The 20389-nt window shown below is 40.0% G+C and overlaps 1 protein-coding gene across 6 annotated transcripts in view; it reads left to right on the forward strand.

Moving 5' to 3' along the window:
• The window catches only part of CEP85L (centrosomal protein 85 like), a 219976-nt gene that overhangs the window by 113886 nt on the left and 85701 nt on the right, over positions 1 to 20389 (forward strand). For 4 of the 6 annotated variants that reach the window (XM_039532805.1, XM_039532807.1, XM_039532806.1 and 1 more), the window contains one exon: positions 11426 to 12210. In XM_039532805.1, the coding sequence (XP_039388739.1) occupies positions 11426 to 12210 (785 nt within the window). Of the gene's footprint in view, positions 1 to 6944; positions 7039 to 11425; positions 12211 to 20389 lie in introns of all 6 variants that reach the window. The other 2 variants (XM_039532809.1, XM_039532810.1) reach the window with 2 other exon arrangements.

Below are 20389 nucleotides of genomic sequence, written 5' to 3' on the forward strand. Positions count from 1 at the left end.
GAATTAGGTTGGAAGAGGTGGGGTGGCGGTGGGGTGGGAACAGGTGGGGTGGGGGAGGAACAGGTGGGGTGGGGGAAGGAGGCGGGTAGGGGCGAGGCCTGGGTCTGGGTCGAAGTGGGGTGTTGAGCATCTCCGGGGCCTGGAGGAAGACGGTGCCTGTGGCCATTATAATTGGTAACAAGCAGATCACCTTGCCTAGGGGAATCCTATGAATAGAGTACAGCCAGTGTTAGCAGTTACCCCACTGGCTACTGAATAGGTGGCATGGCTGGGACTTTCCTGTGCACTTGGGATCCACAGCTGCTATAAAAACGTCTTGGAGACATTGATAACCAGTATGATTTAGAGCAGCCTTCCAGTTGCTCTGACCTATGCTAGGGGACCAGCCTGATGCACAACTGGACTCAGACTAGGGGACTGCAAAGATGGGTTAAAGGCATCTTAGGATCGACCATTCTCCTGAATTGCACTGTGTACTCCTCCACTGTAGCTGAAGTTCAGGAGCCTTGGCCTGGTTTAGTGGTAGGTGACCTCCTAGGTAGGGCCCTACCAAATTCACTGTCCATTTTGGTCAATTCACGGTCATAGGATTTTAAAAATGACAAATTTCATTGTCAGATATTTTAAATCTAAAATTTCATGGTGTTGTAACTGTAGGGATCCTGACCCAAAAAGGGGTTGTGTGGGAGGAGGAGCGGTTGCAAGGTTAGTGTGTGTGTGTGGGGGGGGGGAGGGGGTGTGTGTCACAGTATTGCCACCTTTACTTCTGTGCTGCTACTGTTGGTGGCGCTGCCGTCAGAGCTGGGTGTCCAGAGAGCTGTGGCTGCTGGCCGGGAGCCTAGCTCTGAAGGCAGTAGCGCCACCAGCAGCAGTGCAGAAGTAAGGATGGCATGGTATGGTGTTGCTACCTTTACTTCTGCACTGCTGCTTTCAGAACTGGGCCCTCAGTCAGCAGCCACCACTCTGTCTGCCCAGCTCTGAAGGCAGTAAGGGTGGCATGGTATGATATTGCCATTCTTTCTTCTGTACTGCTGCTGGCGGGGCGCTGCCTTCAGAGCTGGGTGCCTGGCCAGCAGCCACTGCGCTCCGGCTGTCCAGTTCTGAAGGCCTTGCAGAAGTAAGGGTGGCAATACCGTGACCCCCCACAATAACCTTGCAACCCCCCCAATATCCCATTTTGGGTTGGGACCCTCAGTTTGAGAAATGCTGGTGAAATCTGTATAGTATAGGGTAAAAGCACACAGAAGACCAGATTTCACGGGTGAGACCAGATTTCTCGGTCTGTGACACGTTTTTCGCAGCCATGAATTTCGTAGGGCCCTGCTCATAGGATATGTCTACACTGCATTTGAACACCTGTGGCTGGCCCATTGTCAGTGGGCTCAGGCTTGTGAGGCTTGGGCTGTGGGGCAGTAAAAGTGTGGTATAGGTGCTTGGGCTGGAGCCTGAGCAGTGGGACCTTATGAGCGGGAAGGGTCCCAAAGCCCGGCCTCCAGCCTGAATGTCTACACTGCAGTTTTACAGCCTCTCAGCCCAAGTCTGCTGACCTGGGCCAGCCATGGGTGTTCAGTTGCAATGTAGACATACCCTATGAGTTTACAGGTGGAAGGGACCACCAGATCATCTAGTCTCAACTGCTGTATATCACAGGCCACTAAATGCCACCCTGCCACCTCCACACCAAGCCCAACAGCCAAAATTAGACCAGACTATTACAGCCCTCAGGAGACTAAACCATTGTTTGCAACAGGGAGAGTATGGGAGTGATTTAGGTGCACTGCTTCAGGCAGTTTAAAAGTAAGATGAGTCTTCACCCTTATCTCACATCAAATCCTCACTGAACCTTTTTTCAGGTTCAAATCCCCTATTTGCTGTTTTCATTTTCTTCCAGAAGCAGCACGCAGACAGCTTCAGGAAGACACAGGCAATCACTTCTTCTTTCCTCACCCTCTAACTGATGGGTTTTACCTTCAGTGAGAACTTATGGGGAGCCTTCAGAGGTTGGGATATGTATCCATTGCTTATCCATACTGAACCTTGAAACCTTTTTTTTTTGAGCATTGCCACTGATCTGGGTAGGCAGTTACTGTAATATTGTATATCTTGCTTAAAAACACCCTCAAGGAGAAGCTTTGATTGATACATTTCCCCCCTTCCCTGGAATGTATATGAGAGTGCCTTTTGAAAAGTCAGCTTTCCCATGTTGAATCCTGGGAGTTCTGCCTGTACTTCTCAAATGGCTCTGAATTTTTTGTTTAATCAAAAATTCTCTTTGCAGCATGTGCCTGGTTCTGTCCCTCTGAGACTAGGGTTTGCAGAGCACAAAATACTGCCAGGTTTACATTTTATAGTTGATAATTCCTTTTTAAAAGGTTTTTGTTCAAATCCCCTGAAATGTGTTTTTGCTTCTTGAAGTTTGCATTATTTTTTCCAAGAGCCCCTATTTTTTTTCTTTTTAATGAGCAAAAAGAGAGATTTTATGCTTGATCCTTTCATCAGCATATATGTACTGCATATTTAAAATGGAGTATTAATGTGATGTAATTTGGATGTACATCATGTTAGATCACCTAGTTTCATCTTCACTTGGGGCATAATTTGAAACCATATTTGTAATGAACCATGTGTATGCAGGAGAATGAGTATCTCAACCAGGCGTGTCTCTTCTCAGAACACTTGTGTGTGTGTGTGTGTGTGTGTGTGTTCAGTGCAGTACTCCTGAACTAAGAGGGTGTCTGTTCGCATTTTGCAAGCTAGTTAGGCAATGGCTTCTAAAAATCAAAGTAGGGGGTTCTCCCCCTCTCCCATGACATGCTTCAGCATGCCCAAATGGCAGCAACGTTTCCACAATGTGACCATACATTTGTCATGCTTAATTCTTAACAGATGTGATTCTGAGAGAGCTATGCTATTCTTTGCCCCATTACTTTAAAGAAACAATTCTAGATTACAGCAACCAAGGCTATAATATCACCTCAGGAAAAATGTAGTGTAAAATTGAAGGTTATGTGGGAATGAATCCTGAAGCACAATGATGATAGTTTTAAATAAGTTCCTGGTGATGATGTTTTGTGGCATTCTGCATACCATGTCTGAATGCCAGGGGTGTGGAGATTTTATGAAGAGAATGGACTTAAGAAAAAAGAAATACCACCATTTAACATCCTAACATTACTGTTTAAGACACGTGCAGCACTGTTACAAATACTAAGAAAGTGAACTTTCTATAGCATGTCCTCTGCCAATACTGTGTGTTTTGAGGGGGAAGGGTAGATCTGAACGTAGCAAGGGAGCTTGTATGTACTGAAAGCAAGGAAAATAGAGGTGAGTGACTAACTAGTTCATCTGTGATATTGGAGTGAATAAAATAATGTTTGCCTAACTAATCAGTTATGACTTGCAGCTTAATTCAATGAAACTTTACCTCATGTACTTAATTTAAAAATAAAAGGGGTAGGTGTTTGAGTTTTGAGGTAAGAACTGAAGAGTAAAGCTGAGTGTAACTGGAATCCTTTCCATCTGGCCAAACACAATGCCATATAGTTGATAACCTAGCAGAAGGATTTGTGGGAAATGGGTGAGGTGTGACTTTTGGCAAGAAGGGAGGCTGGGGAGGGGTGTGTACCAGGCATTTGCTGCTCCTTTCTGTAGGACGAATACTCATTGGTTCCACCAGCTGCTGATTCTGAGTATCTAGGTAGCTCCTGGAGGACTTGGAGCTCTTTTTCCCAAAAAGGACACCCTCTTTGGGTAGAGTGCACCAAGGGCCTCCAGAAGAGGGTAGCAAATGCATGGTACACTGTCACACAAGATCATTGCAAAACAGCAGTAGGAGGGTAATGAAGTGGGTGCCAAAAACCAGTCACTGATAAGTTAGATGACACATTTGGACAGGTTGATGTTGAAAGGATATTTCTGAGGGGTGGCTGGGAATCTGTCCATCATATTGTGGAACTCCTTGTTCTTGTTTTAACAGTCCAGAATTATATTTCCTCCATGTACCATGCATTCATACTGCATTTCCTCCCTGACCTGCAGCTTCTAGCTCTCCAGGGTTTCCTTCCTCTCTTCCTGAAGAAACTTCATTGTCGCCTTCATTTTCTGCAGGCTGTAGAGGGCTGTCAGGCTGGCATCTTTGTTTTCTTCCTGTCTCCATCCTCTCAACAAGAAAGCATTACTTAGTGTTGGTGGCTGTACTATTTCAGCAGCCCTCTTGGTGTATGACTCATGCATCTGTAGGTAGATGGAATTTCAAGGGAAATAAAAACAAATGTAACAAAATCATCCTAGTTGTGATTTTTTTAACCATATTTGAGCAGCAACACGAATTACAGACTGAGCGTCTGTTGATAAGCTTGTCTTTAGGATTTTTGTTTGTGTGTGTCTTGCCTACCAAAACAAACCAAATTGTGATTTAAAAAAAAACCCAACACTTAAAAATGACTGAAACATTGTAGTCTACATCAGATATTATAAGGACCAGTTTAGATTAATATGAAGTATTGATTCTGATTTGTTTGCAGTCCATTGCTTAGTTAGACAAATTCTGGTCAGCACAACGACTATGTAATGACTTACTCACTGCCAGCAGTGCTTCATTTTCTTAATTTGCTTTTAGAAATGGCCCTTATCAAAACTGCTTCCTATCTCAAGAGATCATTTTGTTAAATTTGATTAAAGACTTAGAATGTGATGTGTTTAAATTCTGCAGTGATAAGCACTATGGACACCTTTTTCTTTCTTTTTCCTTTCCCTTTCTTCCCCTTTTTCCCTTTTCTTAGTAGTAGTATTAGTATTTTACATGTAGAGTATAAATTTTAAAAACTTTTTTCCCTCTAAAAAGTCAAAACACGTTTCACTTTGTTTTTTAAAAATCTTCTATACTTAGCAGCTAAACAAGGAGTTCAGATCTGCTGCCTATTATAACCTTTAGTGAACATCCTTTTGGAAACAAGGGAACTCTCATGCAGGATCAGGCTCTTTGCCCATCTAGTTCAGTATGTTGATTCTTACAGGTGCCAATATAAAATGTTTTAGAGGAGGGTTCATGACAACCCATAATGGACCCATACAGAATGGCCAGGCCATAGGGGAAGTTTCTTTTTAATTTCCATTAGTTAGTAATAGGGTTGTGCTAGTAATCATTTTAATCTGATCTAATGAAAGTCATTATCCATATAAATGTATAATCCTTTTTCAAATCTTGCTAATCTGTTGCCCTCAATGAGTTCCACCAGTTTATTATGTTGTATTTTAAAAATCTCAAATACACCTTCTTATCCATTTTAAACATTTTGACTTTCAATTTCTTTGGATGTACCTTTTGTTTTTAATGAGGGTAAGTCAAAGCGTCAATTTAGTTCTTCTGTACCATTCAGTACTTGCTATACCTTTTATCTTGTCTCTTCTCTTAACTAAGTAGTCCTTATTGTTTCAAATTATCGTTGTACAGAAGTCGTTACACACTTTAGTTTTTCTCTTCTGTGTCTGGACTCCTATTTTTATTATAGATAGATAATATCTCTGTCAGTTTATATTTTTGGGAGATGCTTGTTTGAAGGAATTTGTTTATTTTCCTGCAGTAATTACAACTAAATTATCCTTTTAATGTTTTTGGCATGCTAAAATTTGAAAGTAGTACAGAGAGACTCCAAAGGATGTGTGGTGAGGTATATATGTAAATTATCAAAGTGGTCTCACCATTGGCAGCTTTTTGTTGAATCATGCAAATATATTTTTGCTTTTAGGGAATGATAGATCAGCATTCTGAGTGGTCTCTTTTGTTTGGACTGGCTATTTGCTTGTCCAGTTTAAGGTCGCCCAGCCGCTTTGCAGTGGCTTATCCCCTCGATATCAAGGCTTCCAGTCCAGCCATAATTGTCAGATAGATGGAAACAAGGGAAAACACATGGCTGGTGGCTGCAGCACTAAACTTTCTTGACAGGGCCCCAATTCTTCAATTTTGATTAAACCCCCCTCCCTAGCTCAAATTCTCATTGTTCTCAGGAACTGTTTAGAGAAGGCTTGTACAGGCTCCCACCCCCTCATGAGCCAGATGTGATGATTTATTACAGAGACTGTGTGAGTCATGGTTTGGCTGTTTTTTAAATCACTTGTGGCTGTGTCACAGAGGTCTAACTAACTAAGAGTTGCAGCAGGCATGGTTTGGAGAATCATTCTGAAAAGATGACGTTGTGCAGTTGAGCACAGAACTTCTGTACACTCCAATTTAAGGTGGTGGTTTTTTTTAGCGAGCTCTTAGGATAGGAATGTCTGCCTTCTCTAAACCTTCTCTTCTGATTGCTAAGAATATTTTTATTTCTGTAATAAGTACTTTCTTGGATCTGAGAGGTACTTTGAAGTATGGGGTTTTTTTTTGTGTTTTTTTTTTTGGTGACTTTTTAATACCTGTATTTTCTTCAGTGACTGCCGGATTATAGCCCAGATAAAATGCCAGACTTGAAAGCCTCTGATATTAGGAAAGCCCACTGATTTCAGCAGCACTGGAGATGTACGTGCCATACAGTATTTGCTCTAATTAAAACTGCGCAAATGAGTTAAGTGGTTGCTTGGGCTTTTCTGAGAGAAGAAAACACTTTTGTACCAATGAGGAAACTGTGATAAATAGCGACACTCTTACTCCTAAATGAGGTCTCTTAAGCAACTGGTTTTACATCTAAAATGGCAAATTCAAGTTCAGTAATGTTGTAGGATTTTCTGTACTAACCAGTATAGTAGTATCAAAGCACCACATCTATATAATTTGTAGCCTTAAAATTACATCTAGTAAGTTTTAAAACAAAATATTATGGTGGTAGATGAACCTTTCTTTCCTTAACTAAGTCCCAAATTTTTGCTTCCGTTTTTCCTGATTAAAAATGTGCTCACAAACACCTAATATGGTGTAAGGAAGATGCATAATTCAGCTCCCTGTTGTTCTTTAGATATTATGATTATTGGACCTAGGAGGAAAAATACAGAAACCTGAACATAAACTTAGCAGGTAAAGAATTGAAGTTCTTCTTTAAAGGGATTCAGGTAAGTAGTTTGGGACAGTTTCAGATTTTATTCACTAAATAAATAAACGAAAAATCTACTAGTAAACACAAGTTTTTAATTATATAAACACTCCTATGTGATTGGTGCTGGAGAGGGCAAGCAGCGAGAGTACAGTGTTGGAAGCACTGGGATACTGTATAACAACCAAAAAGTTGTTTTTTGCCCGTTTCAATCTTGCTGCATACTCTCCAAGACATGTGGAATGCATTTTTTTCATTGGTATCTCTGAAGTCAGAATTTGGCCCATATTTCCCCTCTTGCAATTCCTTCTCTCTCTCCCTCTCTCTTCCCTCCCCTCCCCTCCCCTCCTCCAGAAAGTGAGATGGATTAAAAATTTCTAGCTGCTCCATCCCCGGGCCATAATTTAATATATGTGTTGTATCTGACTCAAAAAGTGACCCCAGAGATTCCCTTTAGTTATTTTAAATCAGTATTTTGGTTCGTTATCAATGATTTTTAACACTATCAATGTTGAAAATCATATTTTCTTATGTTGTGTTATAAACTTTACTGAACAGACAAGGAGTAAATTGAGCATGTAGGAGGATAAAAAAATAATGATCATCTGGGTCTTCTCTCAAATGAGAATTCTGCCTCTTTTTTACATGTGACCAGGATTGAGGCTGTTCCCTTTACTTTCATCCCAGCAGTGCAGCGCTGAGAATAAACTCATATAAAATACACCCCCGTCCAGTAGCTGGTTGTACTTTTTGACACGTAAAAATAAATTGTGAGATTTATTAAGGCGTAATGCAGGAGATTCCAAATTATCTGTCTGTATGACTTTGTCGGTTTGGGCAATACTTGTTTGTCATGAAAATGTTGTACACGTTAGCTAAGTATTTTAGGGAATTTTATGGCAGGGGTTAAGAAAATAGGATAATTGAAAAGCAACTCATTTTATTATAAACCATACAATATGATTATGATGTAGTTTTAGAGAAGACCCAGTAATAACTTCCTCCATTTTTTCTGCTGTTTTGTCTCTATTATTTATTATTATTATTATTTTATTTTATTATTACCAAAAATTGTTTAACAGAGAATTTTAAGAATCTTGAGCCAGTAAGGCAGCATCAGTAGTAATGCCTATAAACTTTACATAAAAACTGATTTAAATAAAATGGAGCCTGTTTGATGAGAAATGCTGAAGTCTGAACATTGTGTGGGTTCTGAATTTGATCTTGTTGTTGGATGAAGTAGTGCTTTAATTCCTACCCTTACTCCTGGCTTTTGTATTTTGGATTGAGTCCTTTTTCTTGGTGGGTTATTGCTAAATGGAACGCAGTTTCATGGCCACAGGAGAAATACACCTCTACCTCGATATAACGCTGTCCTTGGGAGCCAAGAAATCTTACCACGTTATAGGTGAAACCATGTTATATTGAACTTGCTTTGATCCACCAGAGTACGCAGCCCCACCCCCCCAGCACTGCTTTACCGTGTTATATCCAAATTCGTGTTATGTCGGGTGGCGTTATATCGAGGTAGCGGTGTATCGCAATTTAGGGTCTTTCTGATACCTTTTTTTGGGTGATTCGCTTTTCTCTCTATTTTTATTTTTTTACCCCAGGCAGATTTGGGTTGTTCCTTTTTTGTTTTGTTTAAGATTCTTTCCTTAAAATCATTGCCCCATTTGCATAGCCTGTGGCATAGGTCCCTGAACTTGCTGTGCTCCATAGTAATGGAGGCTCCAGCCTATTCCAAGGGTTTACTTTCCTATTGGGGGGGGGAAAAAGCCGCATAAGAACTGATGTGGCTGCCTTGTCCTGTCCCTCTTCCACTCTCCGGCTTATTCAGTTGCCAGGTATGATGTAGGTACAGAACAGACTACACCAGCATTTTACCAGTGCATGTGATTTCTTCTCAAAATCATTGGCTAGCTGGGGTTTTAAATGGGTAGCACAGCTCAACATGTCTTCCTGGTTCGCTGCTCTAAAAATGGGTTTCAGCCAAGAGGGGCAGGCACTAGGCAGAATATTTCTTCCTCCAAAAAATAATGGAAGTGAGATGGGCGGGGGAGGGAAATGGAGGCAATTTCTTTTCTGTCCCAACACCAATGCAGGGCATGGGATCTCACAAAGATCAGTGATGGGAGTGGGGAGACAAAGATCCCCGAACTGTAGGTGTTCTCCTCTACCCACATCCCCCCCCCCTTTTTTTTTAAATCCTGCAGAGCCCAGCCTGCTTTCCATGATAAAGCCATGTGAGGAAGTTACTATAGCCCTGTGGATGTTGTCTTTCATATTTTTTTACATTGCCCCAACAGGTGTGCAGGAACAATGAGAGCTGGCCTGTGAATGGGGAGTAGGTGTCTTGAGGAATTGGGTGCTCCTCGTTATTTGGGTTTGTAGTAAAAGAAACGGTGCCTTTCCCAAAGCTCAGCCACCCCCACAAGCAGCATCTGCAGAGTGCTGGTTCGTGTTAACTGATTTGCCCTTGAACACTGAGCTTGACCAGGCTAGTTTTGTGGCTCCCCAGGAACTCTGGTACTCACTGTAAGGCTGAGGATTCTGAGGAGAAAAAACAGTGACAACTTCCTTTTTTTGTCAAAAATTTAACCAAAAAGTCTTAGGGGGGTTTTAATTTGCAGATGGTTGAGTAAGTAATAATGCGTTAATGAGCTTACAGCATGGAACAACATGAGAGCATGGGTAAGGTTGAGCCATGTGACTTAATGGAAGATGGTGAGAGGATTAGCTGCTTACTTCTGGTTGTCTACAGGCTATGATGCTAAGCAGCAGTTGCTGACTATGGGAGAGCTGTCAATCAGATCTCAGTAACCTCTGCCTCACCTCCGTTTTCACTTACCAGTCTCTCTCTCTCTCTCTTCCCTCTCCCCCCCCCCCCCCCCCCCGAACAGCGCTTCCCTGATGTCCTCTGTGAACATTTTGATATTTCCGCTTGGGGTTGGAGATGCAGGGATAAGTGGAAGAAAGTGACAGTATGATCCTCTGGGGGCCAGAGGAGTTCTGTGCTCCCACCTATTATGGGGGTGGAGAGGGTGTGCCCCTGCTTGCCCCAGCCTGTGCACACCCTGATGCTCAATGTTAAGCATGCGGTACACACAGCATCACTGATCCTTTACAGCTCCATTTTCTCCTCCATAGTGTGCATGTACACACATGCACAGCTCTGTAGCTGAGCAGCCTGCATCCTTGTCTCCACGGGATGTCTGGTGAATCCGGGACAGTGGACAATGTGAGAGAATGGCAGTAGCTAACAAACTGGGCTGTTTCATTGCAGAATCTTGGCATAACTCAATTATTTTAACCTAAATAAAGTGTGGAAGTAGACAAAAGGGAATAATTGTTTGTGGTTTAATTTTAAAATGTTAAAAGTGGCTTATTTCCAATACATTGCCTGTATGTATGAAGTTCAGAAAGAGAAATTTAGAATTTGTGGGGACTGTGGTTGTTTAACTAGAGGAACCAAAAAAATGCACATTTCAAAAAGGGAGCACTTCAAATTGTTTCCTCTGCAAAATTTAATAAATATATTACAAACAATGCATAGAAATTAGTTTTCCTTGAAAATTTATTGTTTCATATTTGGAGATGAAATATGATTAATATGTGGCTGAGGGAATTTTTAAACCTCCTTTAATTAAAAATTTCAACACAGTCTTAACTGTAGAGTTGTTACTGATATCTCCATAATATACAAATATCAAAAAATATTTTCCCCGCATTTAGGAGAGCCTCTACAGCCTAAGGCCATGCCTACACTACCACTTATGTTGACAAAACGTATGTCGCTCAGGGGTGTGGGGGAAAAAAACCCACCCCTGGGCGACATAAGTTTCGCTGGCATAAGTGGTAGTGTAGGCATGGCAGTATATCAGAAGCTCTCACCGACGTAACTACAGCCGCTCTCTTGGAGTGGTTTAATTATGTTGATGGGAGAGTTCTTGCCTGTCATCATAGAGCGGCTACACAAGAGATCTTATGGTGGCTCAGCTGCATTGGTACAGTTGTGCCGCTGTAATATCTCTAGTGTAGACGTAGCCTAAATAGAAATCTTGGCAACTTTATGACAGTGTTGTTTAAATGAAAACATTCCCCTGCAACATTGGCAACCCAAAAGAAAAAAATAGTAGTGAAACTGGCCAGTCTACACCATTTTCATTGTCCTAGCTGTGCAACATCCACAGAAAGGAAACATGTTATTTTTGATAGGTTTCATATTTATCAGTTCTAATAACTCTGTGTCATGGAATGTGTTTTTAATATGACTGTGTCCTCCATTAAGAATGTACCAGAGGATATGCCTGCTGCTTTAACATTTCGTCCTGAGTTTGACATTTGATCAGTATTGCTGGCAGAGCTTGTGTTGCATTTATTTACTTGATAAATCTTTTTCCTAGATCATTCAACGTCAAGTGGTACTTCCTTGTTTAAGCCCAGCCGATCACTGGTCTCTATTCCCACTGCCCATGTGATGCCGTCTAATGCCAGCTCTTCACTTTCCAAACACAGGGAAGCTCTGAAGTCTGACTGCTCACAATGGAGTACAAACCTTTTACGATCAGGAGGAAGTCAAAATCTGGGCATAGTGGACAACTCTCTTGACATGAAGGATGTGAGGCCTGTAAGGAAGTGGTCATCCTTGTCTAAACTCAGCACACCAGATAGCTGCAGTCAGGATGAAAGTGTCCTTTCAGGGGACTCCAGGGCTAGTACTGACAGATCAGGGAGAGATAAGACCATGTCACCACCATTAAGAACAAATGGGCCGAGTTGTTTGCATAATAGCATGGAGTTGCTAAAAGTTGAGGACAAAGAAACTGGGAAAAAACGATCTTCTACGCTGGATTGTAAATACAAATTTGAAAGTTGCAGCAAAGAAGACTTTGGTGTTTCAGATGCCTCAAATAGGAGACATGTCTTTGACATGACATACAGTGCCTTACCTGAAAGCAAGCCCAACTCCGCCAGTGGTGAGGCTTTTGGGCACAGATATGCAACACTGGGACAGCAGGCTATGAACGGAGTACCCATTCAGCCCTCAGTGAGGACTCAAATGTGGCTTACAGAACAGTTGCATGCAAATCCTCTGGACTGTAGGACTGCTGAGGAGTCGTATGGTTTGGCAGCTTGGCAACTGCAGCAGCTTGAAGATCTTACAAGGGGAAATGAGCACCCGATACAGGTAAGAATAGAAATTTGGTGTTTGCTGCCATCAGGTGGGCAGTAAGAGACACAGCATTGAGCATGTTTTTATTAAATGTTTCAGGTGGGGAAAGTATTCTTATCTCACCCAGTGCTATTGTTGGTTTTTAAACTTTTAAGCTGTTTCTATAATTTAATGAAAAACTGACTGTACTAGAGCTTCATTTATTATCTGAGTGACAGCAAAGTGTGCTCCTGTTAATTTACAGCTGCTAGCAGTTAATTATACCAGACAATTTACCCAATCTATATGAGAGCAGCATCTATACTCTTTGAAACTGTGTAACATATAGGGTACATCTAGTCACATTTTTTTGTCATTTTACGAGAACCTTCCGTTGAAATGGTGTGATATATGCTTGAATGGACTTTATAATCTGAACTGATTTATAAGGAAACTCCATTTCCTTTTGATTTGAAACAGATTCATAGTAGACAATGACCCTCATATATGTCAAGATTGGTTACTTCATAAATGTACCTAATATCCTCATTTATAAACCCCACTCTGATTATTAATATTGACATATCACTTCCTAATCTCTTCTGTTTTTCTAAAAAAATGTAAGCATTCAAGATTGTCCCCCTCTATTTTGTGTGAAGGTGAAATTTAACACTGTTTAACAAAAATAAAGCATTACATACATTACAATTATTATTTCAAAATATATCCATTTACATGTATGTCTGTTTGCAAATACTGATGTCAACACAGTTCAGAATAATTTGTGTTCAAGGACAGAATGAGCACAGGGAACAAACACTAGTTATCTCTTTGGCTAAGCTCACTGATGCTTCTACTCTTCAGATTTTCAAGATTGTAACAAATCTAAGACAATATTTTGTTTAAAACTTTGTCTTTTTTAAATTCCCAGTTTTTTACTACTTTTGGAGCCCTTTCTCTCCAACTATTATTTAAAAATTAAGTTCCCTATGTCAGGCTGTAGCTTTAGGGGAAGTGTTCTGAACTGACATGCAGGAGACCAGCATTTGATTGCTGAGCTACTTAGCTCTGGTCTACACTACAAATGTATGCTGGGCTTCTCCCATCGGCATAGTTACTACCTCTCGGAGAAGTGGAGTACCTAAGCCGACGGGAGAAGCTCTCCCATCAGCATAGGTAGTGTCTTCACTAAGCACTACAGCAGTGCAGCTGTACTGCTCTAAGTGTCGACAAGCCCTTACTCTGACACTTGTGGCTAGCACAGGGTGGGAATGCTGAGGAACTGTGCACAATTGTTTGGAGTACAGTGGGAGCATTGCTTAACAGCAGCAGAAGCACTTATACAGCTGATTAATGAGTGATGTCTATAGATCACATTTAAAAGCCTATCCGGTCTCCTTCAAGTGAGAGGTTGGACTTGTGGCCACATGAGGAACACTTGAAGAATGGGGAAATGTGGGTAGAGGGGCGTTTTAGAAGCCTTTTAGAAGCAATGTAGCAGTGTTTGAAGGAGGGGGAACAGTTTCCTTCTTTTAACGCTTCAGTGAGAATTCGTTGCTGTTTTAAAATCATCTTATTGCAACAACCTTAAAATGTTTCTGCAATAAAATTTATTTATTTGTAATGCTATTTTACATATTGAATACTGTCCAAACAGCAGAATCTCCTGAAGTTGATTTGCTACTGTTTCTGAAAAATTAAAAATCTTGTAAAAAGTTAGTTTTATTAAAAAAAAAAAATAGTAAAGCAGTGATACTGTGTACAATACAATAACAGGATGATAAACCTTATTTTCCTTTTCAGAGTTAGGAGTTTCATTTCATGACACTAGAGATCATTTTTGCTGATGGTGACAATCTTTTTAACAGTGCGATAAGAAATGTGCCATCTGCTTGGAAGTACAGTATGTGTACTGATTGAAATACAGTGATTTTTAGAGCAGGCAGAGAGAACCCACATACGCTGTTTCTACATTAAAGAAAACAACACAAAATTATAACCAAATTTATCTTTGACTAAGTATGTAGCTAGAACAATGATAACTTGCCCTGAACATTACATCAGAAAGTGTGTGTAGAAAAGTTGGCTTATTAAACACATTCTGTACTCAACCTCAGGCTATGTGGAAAGCATCTTTATACATGTATATAAAAGTGATGTGGATCAACAGATTAGATTTTCAAAGGAGATGCATATTACTTTGAAGAGATTATAAGATGTTCACCTCAGGCTATAATATCTACACATGCGTTGTGAAACAAATTTCAGGGGAGGTTACTATTTTAAGTGTTTCTCTGATACTCAGTAACAGTATGGGAGCGTTCTTGACGTTGTCTTCACCAACATGTGCTGTTCTGAGGGCATCTCTCATCAAATCCTTTAATCTATGGTATAAACAGACGTTCAAGAAGCAGATTTTTTTTTAAACATAAGGTTAACGTTTTCTTAGTGAGCTAGAAAGATCCACACTATATTTCCATGCCATCAGGCATTACGCTTAGTTATTCCCTACTGATGCCTAATGTTCCAGCACACAGAAATCCCATCTTTAGGTAACTTTTTCCACAGGAAAGTGCTGCAGGATTAGGCACCTCTTAGGGCAAAATTTTAGCCTCAGATGCACGACCAAGGCTCCCATTGATTCAACTGGAAGCTGGGCATAAAATTTGGAGTGAAGAAATATGCCCCTTAAGGCTGTGAAAGGTTTGACTATGAGTATTTGTGAATAGTAGTTTCTCAGACCTTGATACTGTTGATCTAGAGCTGAATGCTGTACAGCAGCACTAGAAACAAGATTTAAAATGAAAATACTTGGCCTTGAAAACTGCAGGAGAACATACAGTAAGAAATGTTTCAGAAGGTTGCACACCTGTGTATTAGTACTATGTACTAGGTGTCTTTGGAAGAATATCTTCCTTCTCTTTTAATATATAGTATGTTTGTATACTTGGTGAAAAGAATCAGAGGCGTAGCCGTGTTAGTCTGGATCTGTAAAAAGCAACAAAGAGTCCTGTGGCACCTTAAAGACTAACGTATGTATTGGAGCATAAGCTTTCATGGGTGAATACCCACTTCGTCAGACGCATGCGTATTCGCCCACAAAAGCTTATGCTCCAGTATATCTGTTAGTCTTTAAGGTGCCACAGGACTCTTTCTTGCTTGGTGAAAAGAGGCTTCTTTAGACTACCCTGACTTGCATCTGTCTCTAGTATTGATATAATAGGTGGAAGCCAGGGTGGCTTTAGCAGGGGTTCATGGGTTCAGTTGGACCCACGGAAATCTTGAAACCAAGGATGCAGAAACATCCTGCAGGAATAACTGGAGGAGAGCCATGTTTGCTCCTTTGCACAAGAAACAGCATGCAGCTCCATAGGCCGAGTCCTGCATCATGGTGCTACCATTCCTGGCCAGGTCACGGCACGAAGAGGTCAGAGCTACAGTGGCCCAAAGGGAACTCTGAGTGGGGAGGGGTTGGTTCTCCAGGCACTAAGGGGAGTAGGGTCGGGTGCTGGCTCATGCTGGCCTTCTCCCCAATCTGAGCAGCTGGGTTTTGATGATGAGTGGAGCCCCCTCCCCCACCATTTCCTGGGTGGGGTCTGACTGCCTTGTGTAAACTGGGACTGGCCCCAGGGCGGCTGTGTAAAGTGAAGCTGTCCCTGTGCTGAAGCCAGGCCCATGTCCTCACCACACATCCTACCACCCCCTCCTACCCCCAGTGCTCTCATTGTATCATGCTCTCTTTGTGTGTGTGTGTGTGTGTTTTGTTTTGTTTCATACCGTGATTACACTTGAGTTTAGTATACTGCACCAGTTCATCTGGGAGGCTACATCTGTGCTGGATGGAAATTACTGAATAGTCTGGCTTTCCCCTTAATTTGTCTTTTTGCCATTTTCCATTAACAAGGTGCTTAGCCCTCCTCTCTGTTTAAAGCATGCATAGGTTAATATTAGAGCTGGTCGGGAAATGAGATTTTCGTCTCTTGGAAAATTTAGACAATTCAAAATTAGTTTGCATTCCAAATCAGAATGGAAAGTCAAAATATCCCAACGTTTTGCAAATCAAAATATTTCAACTTGTGAATTGGAAATATTCAACTAAATGTCTACATTTATGAGCAAAACAATCTGACATGTTCAAATGATACCATTCTCTTCAAATTGACATTTTGAAAATGAAGAAAGTTTCATTTTGAAATGTCAACTCATAATATTTTTATTTTCATCCTACTTGATCAAAAAATTGAAATCCTTTTCTCAAAATCAACATTTCCCCACAGAAAATTTAAATTTTAATTAAATGGTATTTTCAGAGAGAATTTTTCATGCTAAAAACTGCAGTCACTTTTAGTTTAATTAATATTCATTGTGCCTCACTGAAGTTGCTTTTTATATTCTGTTCATTGTGAAGTAGGTGGTCTTGGGATTTGACAACTAGGGATTCATCTTAATACAATAAGTATTTGGGACTGGTTTTCAATACGTGCTGATGGCTGATGTGTAAATCCAATCCTGACCATTTTTGATCAGTAAAAATATTATGCCTCTGTTTGCTGCAGAAGATGTTACTCCCAGTAGCTCATACAAATTTATATTCTGTCTAGTTAAAGCTGTATGTTTTATTATCTGTCTCAAACTTGTGTAGTGTCACTGGTTGATAAACAGTTGTTTCATTCCTCCCCAGAGGTAGCTATACATTAGTGGAGAGTGGTGAGATTCTTGTATGCTTTGTTTGTAAAGTGATTTTGGATAAAAAGTGAAATATAAATACAACCCATAGAGTCACCGTTTTTTCCTTTTTTTTCTCAAATTGTTTCTTTTGATACAAACTCTTAGATAGCTGTAGTTGTTTACGTATATACACAGTACATTCTAAAGCGATATGCTGCATATATCTGTGAATAGGCATGCCGTTAGAAAATTGGATCACTTTGTATGTTTGGATTTGGTATACTTCATGTTGTGGTAATGTGCCTACTCATTGAGGCTCTAAAGGGTTAATCGAAACATTAAACGAACCCTTTGCTATAATTTAGATCCCTTGTATATGAATGTACAGACATTTTATAAAAGCAGAATATCCTCCAAAATATCAAACAAAATGTGATAAAGTGCTTATTATGAAGCAGCTGGGTAACTTTTCCTCTTTGAAACATACATTGACAATCGATATAGAAATTGACAATACTGTATCAACATAGAATAGCTATTGACTTTACAGCTTGTTGCTATATATGTCTTTTTGATTTTTGGAAAGGCTGTTTAAATATTTATTGCACATACTTCATTTGTAGACAACAGTGAAAAGCTTTAATTGTAAGTATACAGGCCGTCCCATCTACTATTGCATGAGAGTTTCAGCAAACTTCAGAGAGGCTGAAGTAGAGTGAGACTTGATAGTGTTCTCTATTTTATATTACCTTGTTATTGCTCAAAATTTTAAGCTTAACAGCTGGTGATAGGTGAAATTCTTTCAGTATTGATGCATAATAGAACTGCTTGCTGAGGTTTTTTCAAATGATTCGGTGGTGGATGGTGCGCCTTTTAAAAAGCTGCAGTTAATAATTTTTTTATATTTGAACATGCATGACCAATCCTGTGACCAGATGGTGGGATTTGCTTTTGAATAGCCACAACAACATTTTTGTCTTTCTTTTCCGTAACTAATCTGATACTTGCCATCAATCAGCTTTAGGCATCTCTCTTGTTCTTTTGAGGCCTGTGTTTCAGTTTTCTTCAGAGAGGCTGCTCCTATGAAGATTCCGTTTTTTTATTTCTCTTATCCTTTTTGCAGAGATTGTACTCCTAGAAGACTCCTGCCTTTGATTCTTAGTTGTTTAAATACAAGTAATCAGTTTATTATACCAGTGGCAAGAGTACTGTGTATGCTTAGATACAGTGTCCTTTTGTTGTCAGCATGGAACTATACACTCCTCTTAGCCTTCAGCAAGTATGTTGATTGTTTTGCTTTTAAGCTATTTTGGTGGAGAGTAGATACACGAGCACGTAATATTCATATACTTTATAGACATTTCTCTAGCTTATGCAATCTTTACATGTTATGTTCAGATAGTTTGAAGTGTTAAGTTATCATTGCAAAAAAAGCAGAACCTCGAGATTCACATGAGTTTCACAAGGATAAACATGAGCACCAGAACCATAACAATAAGCAGGAAATTGAGTAGCAAGTTGAGGCCTCTGTTGTTAGCAAGATCCATACTCTGCACTAGTCTGACCTCTTGTGCTTGCAACTGAATTCTTGATTGTAGCTGCTGTTGGTTCAGTTGCAGTAGTAAGAAATTGAGATTCGCATGTATTTCATCTTCTCGTTTTCTACCTGTCCTCAGTTTCTGCCACCTAAGAGAAAATTGTTTGTTCACAATAATAACTTAAACTCTTATGACTGCTAATGTTAATCCTCTACTTTCTGCGAAGAGCAGCTAGTTTGGAAAGATAACTTGTTTGACTTACTGATTTTGCTACTGCTCTTCTAAAGAACAGATCCATAGTAAAAGAAATGGGGATTATATAGCAATTTTATTAAAAAACAAAAAATTGGTGGTGCTGTCCAGGCAAAGCTCTCGTCAAGGTCACTTATGGAATGTATGGGTAATAATGGGGCTGAAACTTCCATTAAGGCCCATTACATTTCAAAAACTAGCAGCTTAAAACTTTTTGGAAGAGCACTAAAGTTTCAAAAAGCGTAACATTTCCTAACATGGGTCAAATGCATCTTTGCAAATAGGGAAATTTCCTTCCCTTCTAAGGTTTTCAGCATTGTGTGGCACAGTGAGCAACACCCGCTTATTTTTGCCAACTATGTGTTATGTAAGATTTATTGCAACCTTGCAAAAGCCTTATTAAGAGCCTAGTTTGAGTTGGCACAGGTCACATCTTTACTGCTTTTAATAAACACATATGCAGTAGTTTATTTAAAAATTTAATAACTTAGCAATTGTAAAAATAAAACATAAACAAATAGGACTGCTCGACACTATGTAAAATGCTGCCAAAACTTCATTTAGATGGCAAGCCAGTTTTTTTTTTGGGGGGGGGGGGGGGAGGGAAAGGGGGATTGTTTATGGTTGTCAAATACATAAAACTAGTCCTTTTTTTGGCATTTTTGTACCTTTTTTAAAAATAGCGTATCTGATTTTTATAAAATAAAGTCTAAGAATTATGGTCCAGATATTAAAAAGAAATGGTTGAGCCTTGTTTAAACCATTACAAATACCTTAGGTGATTGTTAATGAGAACACTGATCTTGACAAAAGTCTCTATACATATGCCATTATACTTAGTTTTTGCACTACGGGCATAAAAATATGTTGACGTACCTTCCTCTGCCCCCAAGAAATGCATTTTAATTTACAAGTTTTAATTACAAGCTTTTGATTTATTTATTTATCTATAGAGTCCCACTACTACCTACAGCATTGCTAAAGTATCATGACATTTTTAAAAATGTGAAATTCCATTACAAACTTTAGGGGTGGGACAGACTGAAGATACAAAACACCACAATGAAATATGGTTATCAGTGTTTCTCAGACTATTTACAAACATTTTCTAAATTAAGAGCTAGTCTCGTAAGTACTATTTAGGGTGACCAGATAGCAACTGTGGAAAAAACGAGACAGAGGGTGGGGGGGTAATAGGTGCCTATATAAGAAAAAGCCCTAAAAAAAGGGACTGTCCCTTTTAAAAACAGAAAATCTGGTCATCCTAGCACTATTTAATGAGAATATGAATATCAGAATCTGGCACCAACATGCCACAGGCCAAATTCAGTGTGTGTGTAAATAGCTATGTGCATACTGGTGCATCCACAAGTAGGTGGAACCTGGCTTACACCAGATACCTATGCACTGTGGATTATTCCGCATTGTGAGACAGTGGTGGTTATGCACCTTTGCAAGAACAGTGTCATTTAGACCTTTTCCACATTAGCTTCTTCACCCCTCCCCCCAAGATTTCCCATTGTTGGCTCCCTTGGTGGCCACATTAGCCACTGACAGAACTAGCATAGAAAAAGTGAAAGTACTGGTGCCCTTTTTAACTATCCAGGGTGTAACTGCTTCGTGGTTTAGACTTGCTCTAAGCAGAACAGATAATGCTGAAATGGGTCAGACCTTCAGCAGGTGTAAAATGGTAACATCAGTTTACACCAGCTGATGATCTGGCCTAAAGACTGTAAACAGGGAGTCTTACTAAATAG

Source organism: Mauremys reevesii, linkage group 3 (genome assembly GCF_016161935.1).
Source record: "Mauremys reevesii isolate NIE-2019 linkage group 3, ASM1616193v1, whole genome shotgun sequence".
NCBI classification, from domain to species: domain Eukaryota; kingdom Metazoa; phylum Chordata; order Testudines; family Geoemydidae; genus Mauremys; species Mauremys reevesii.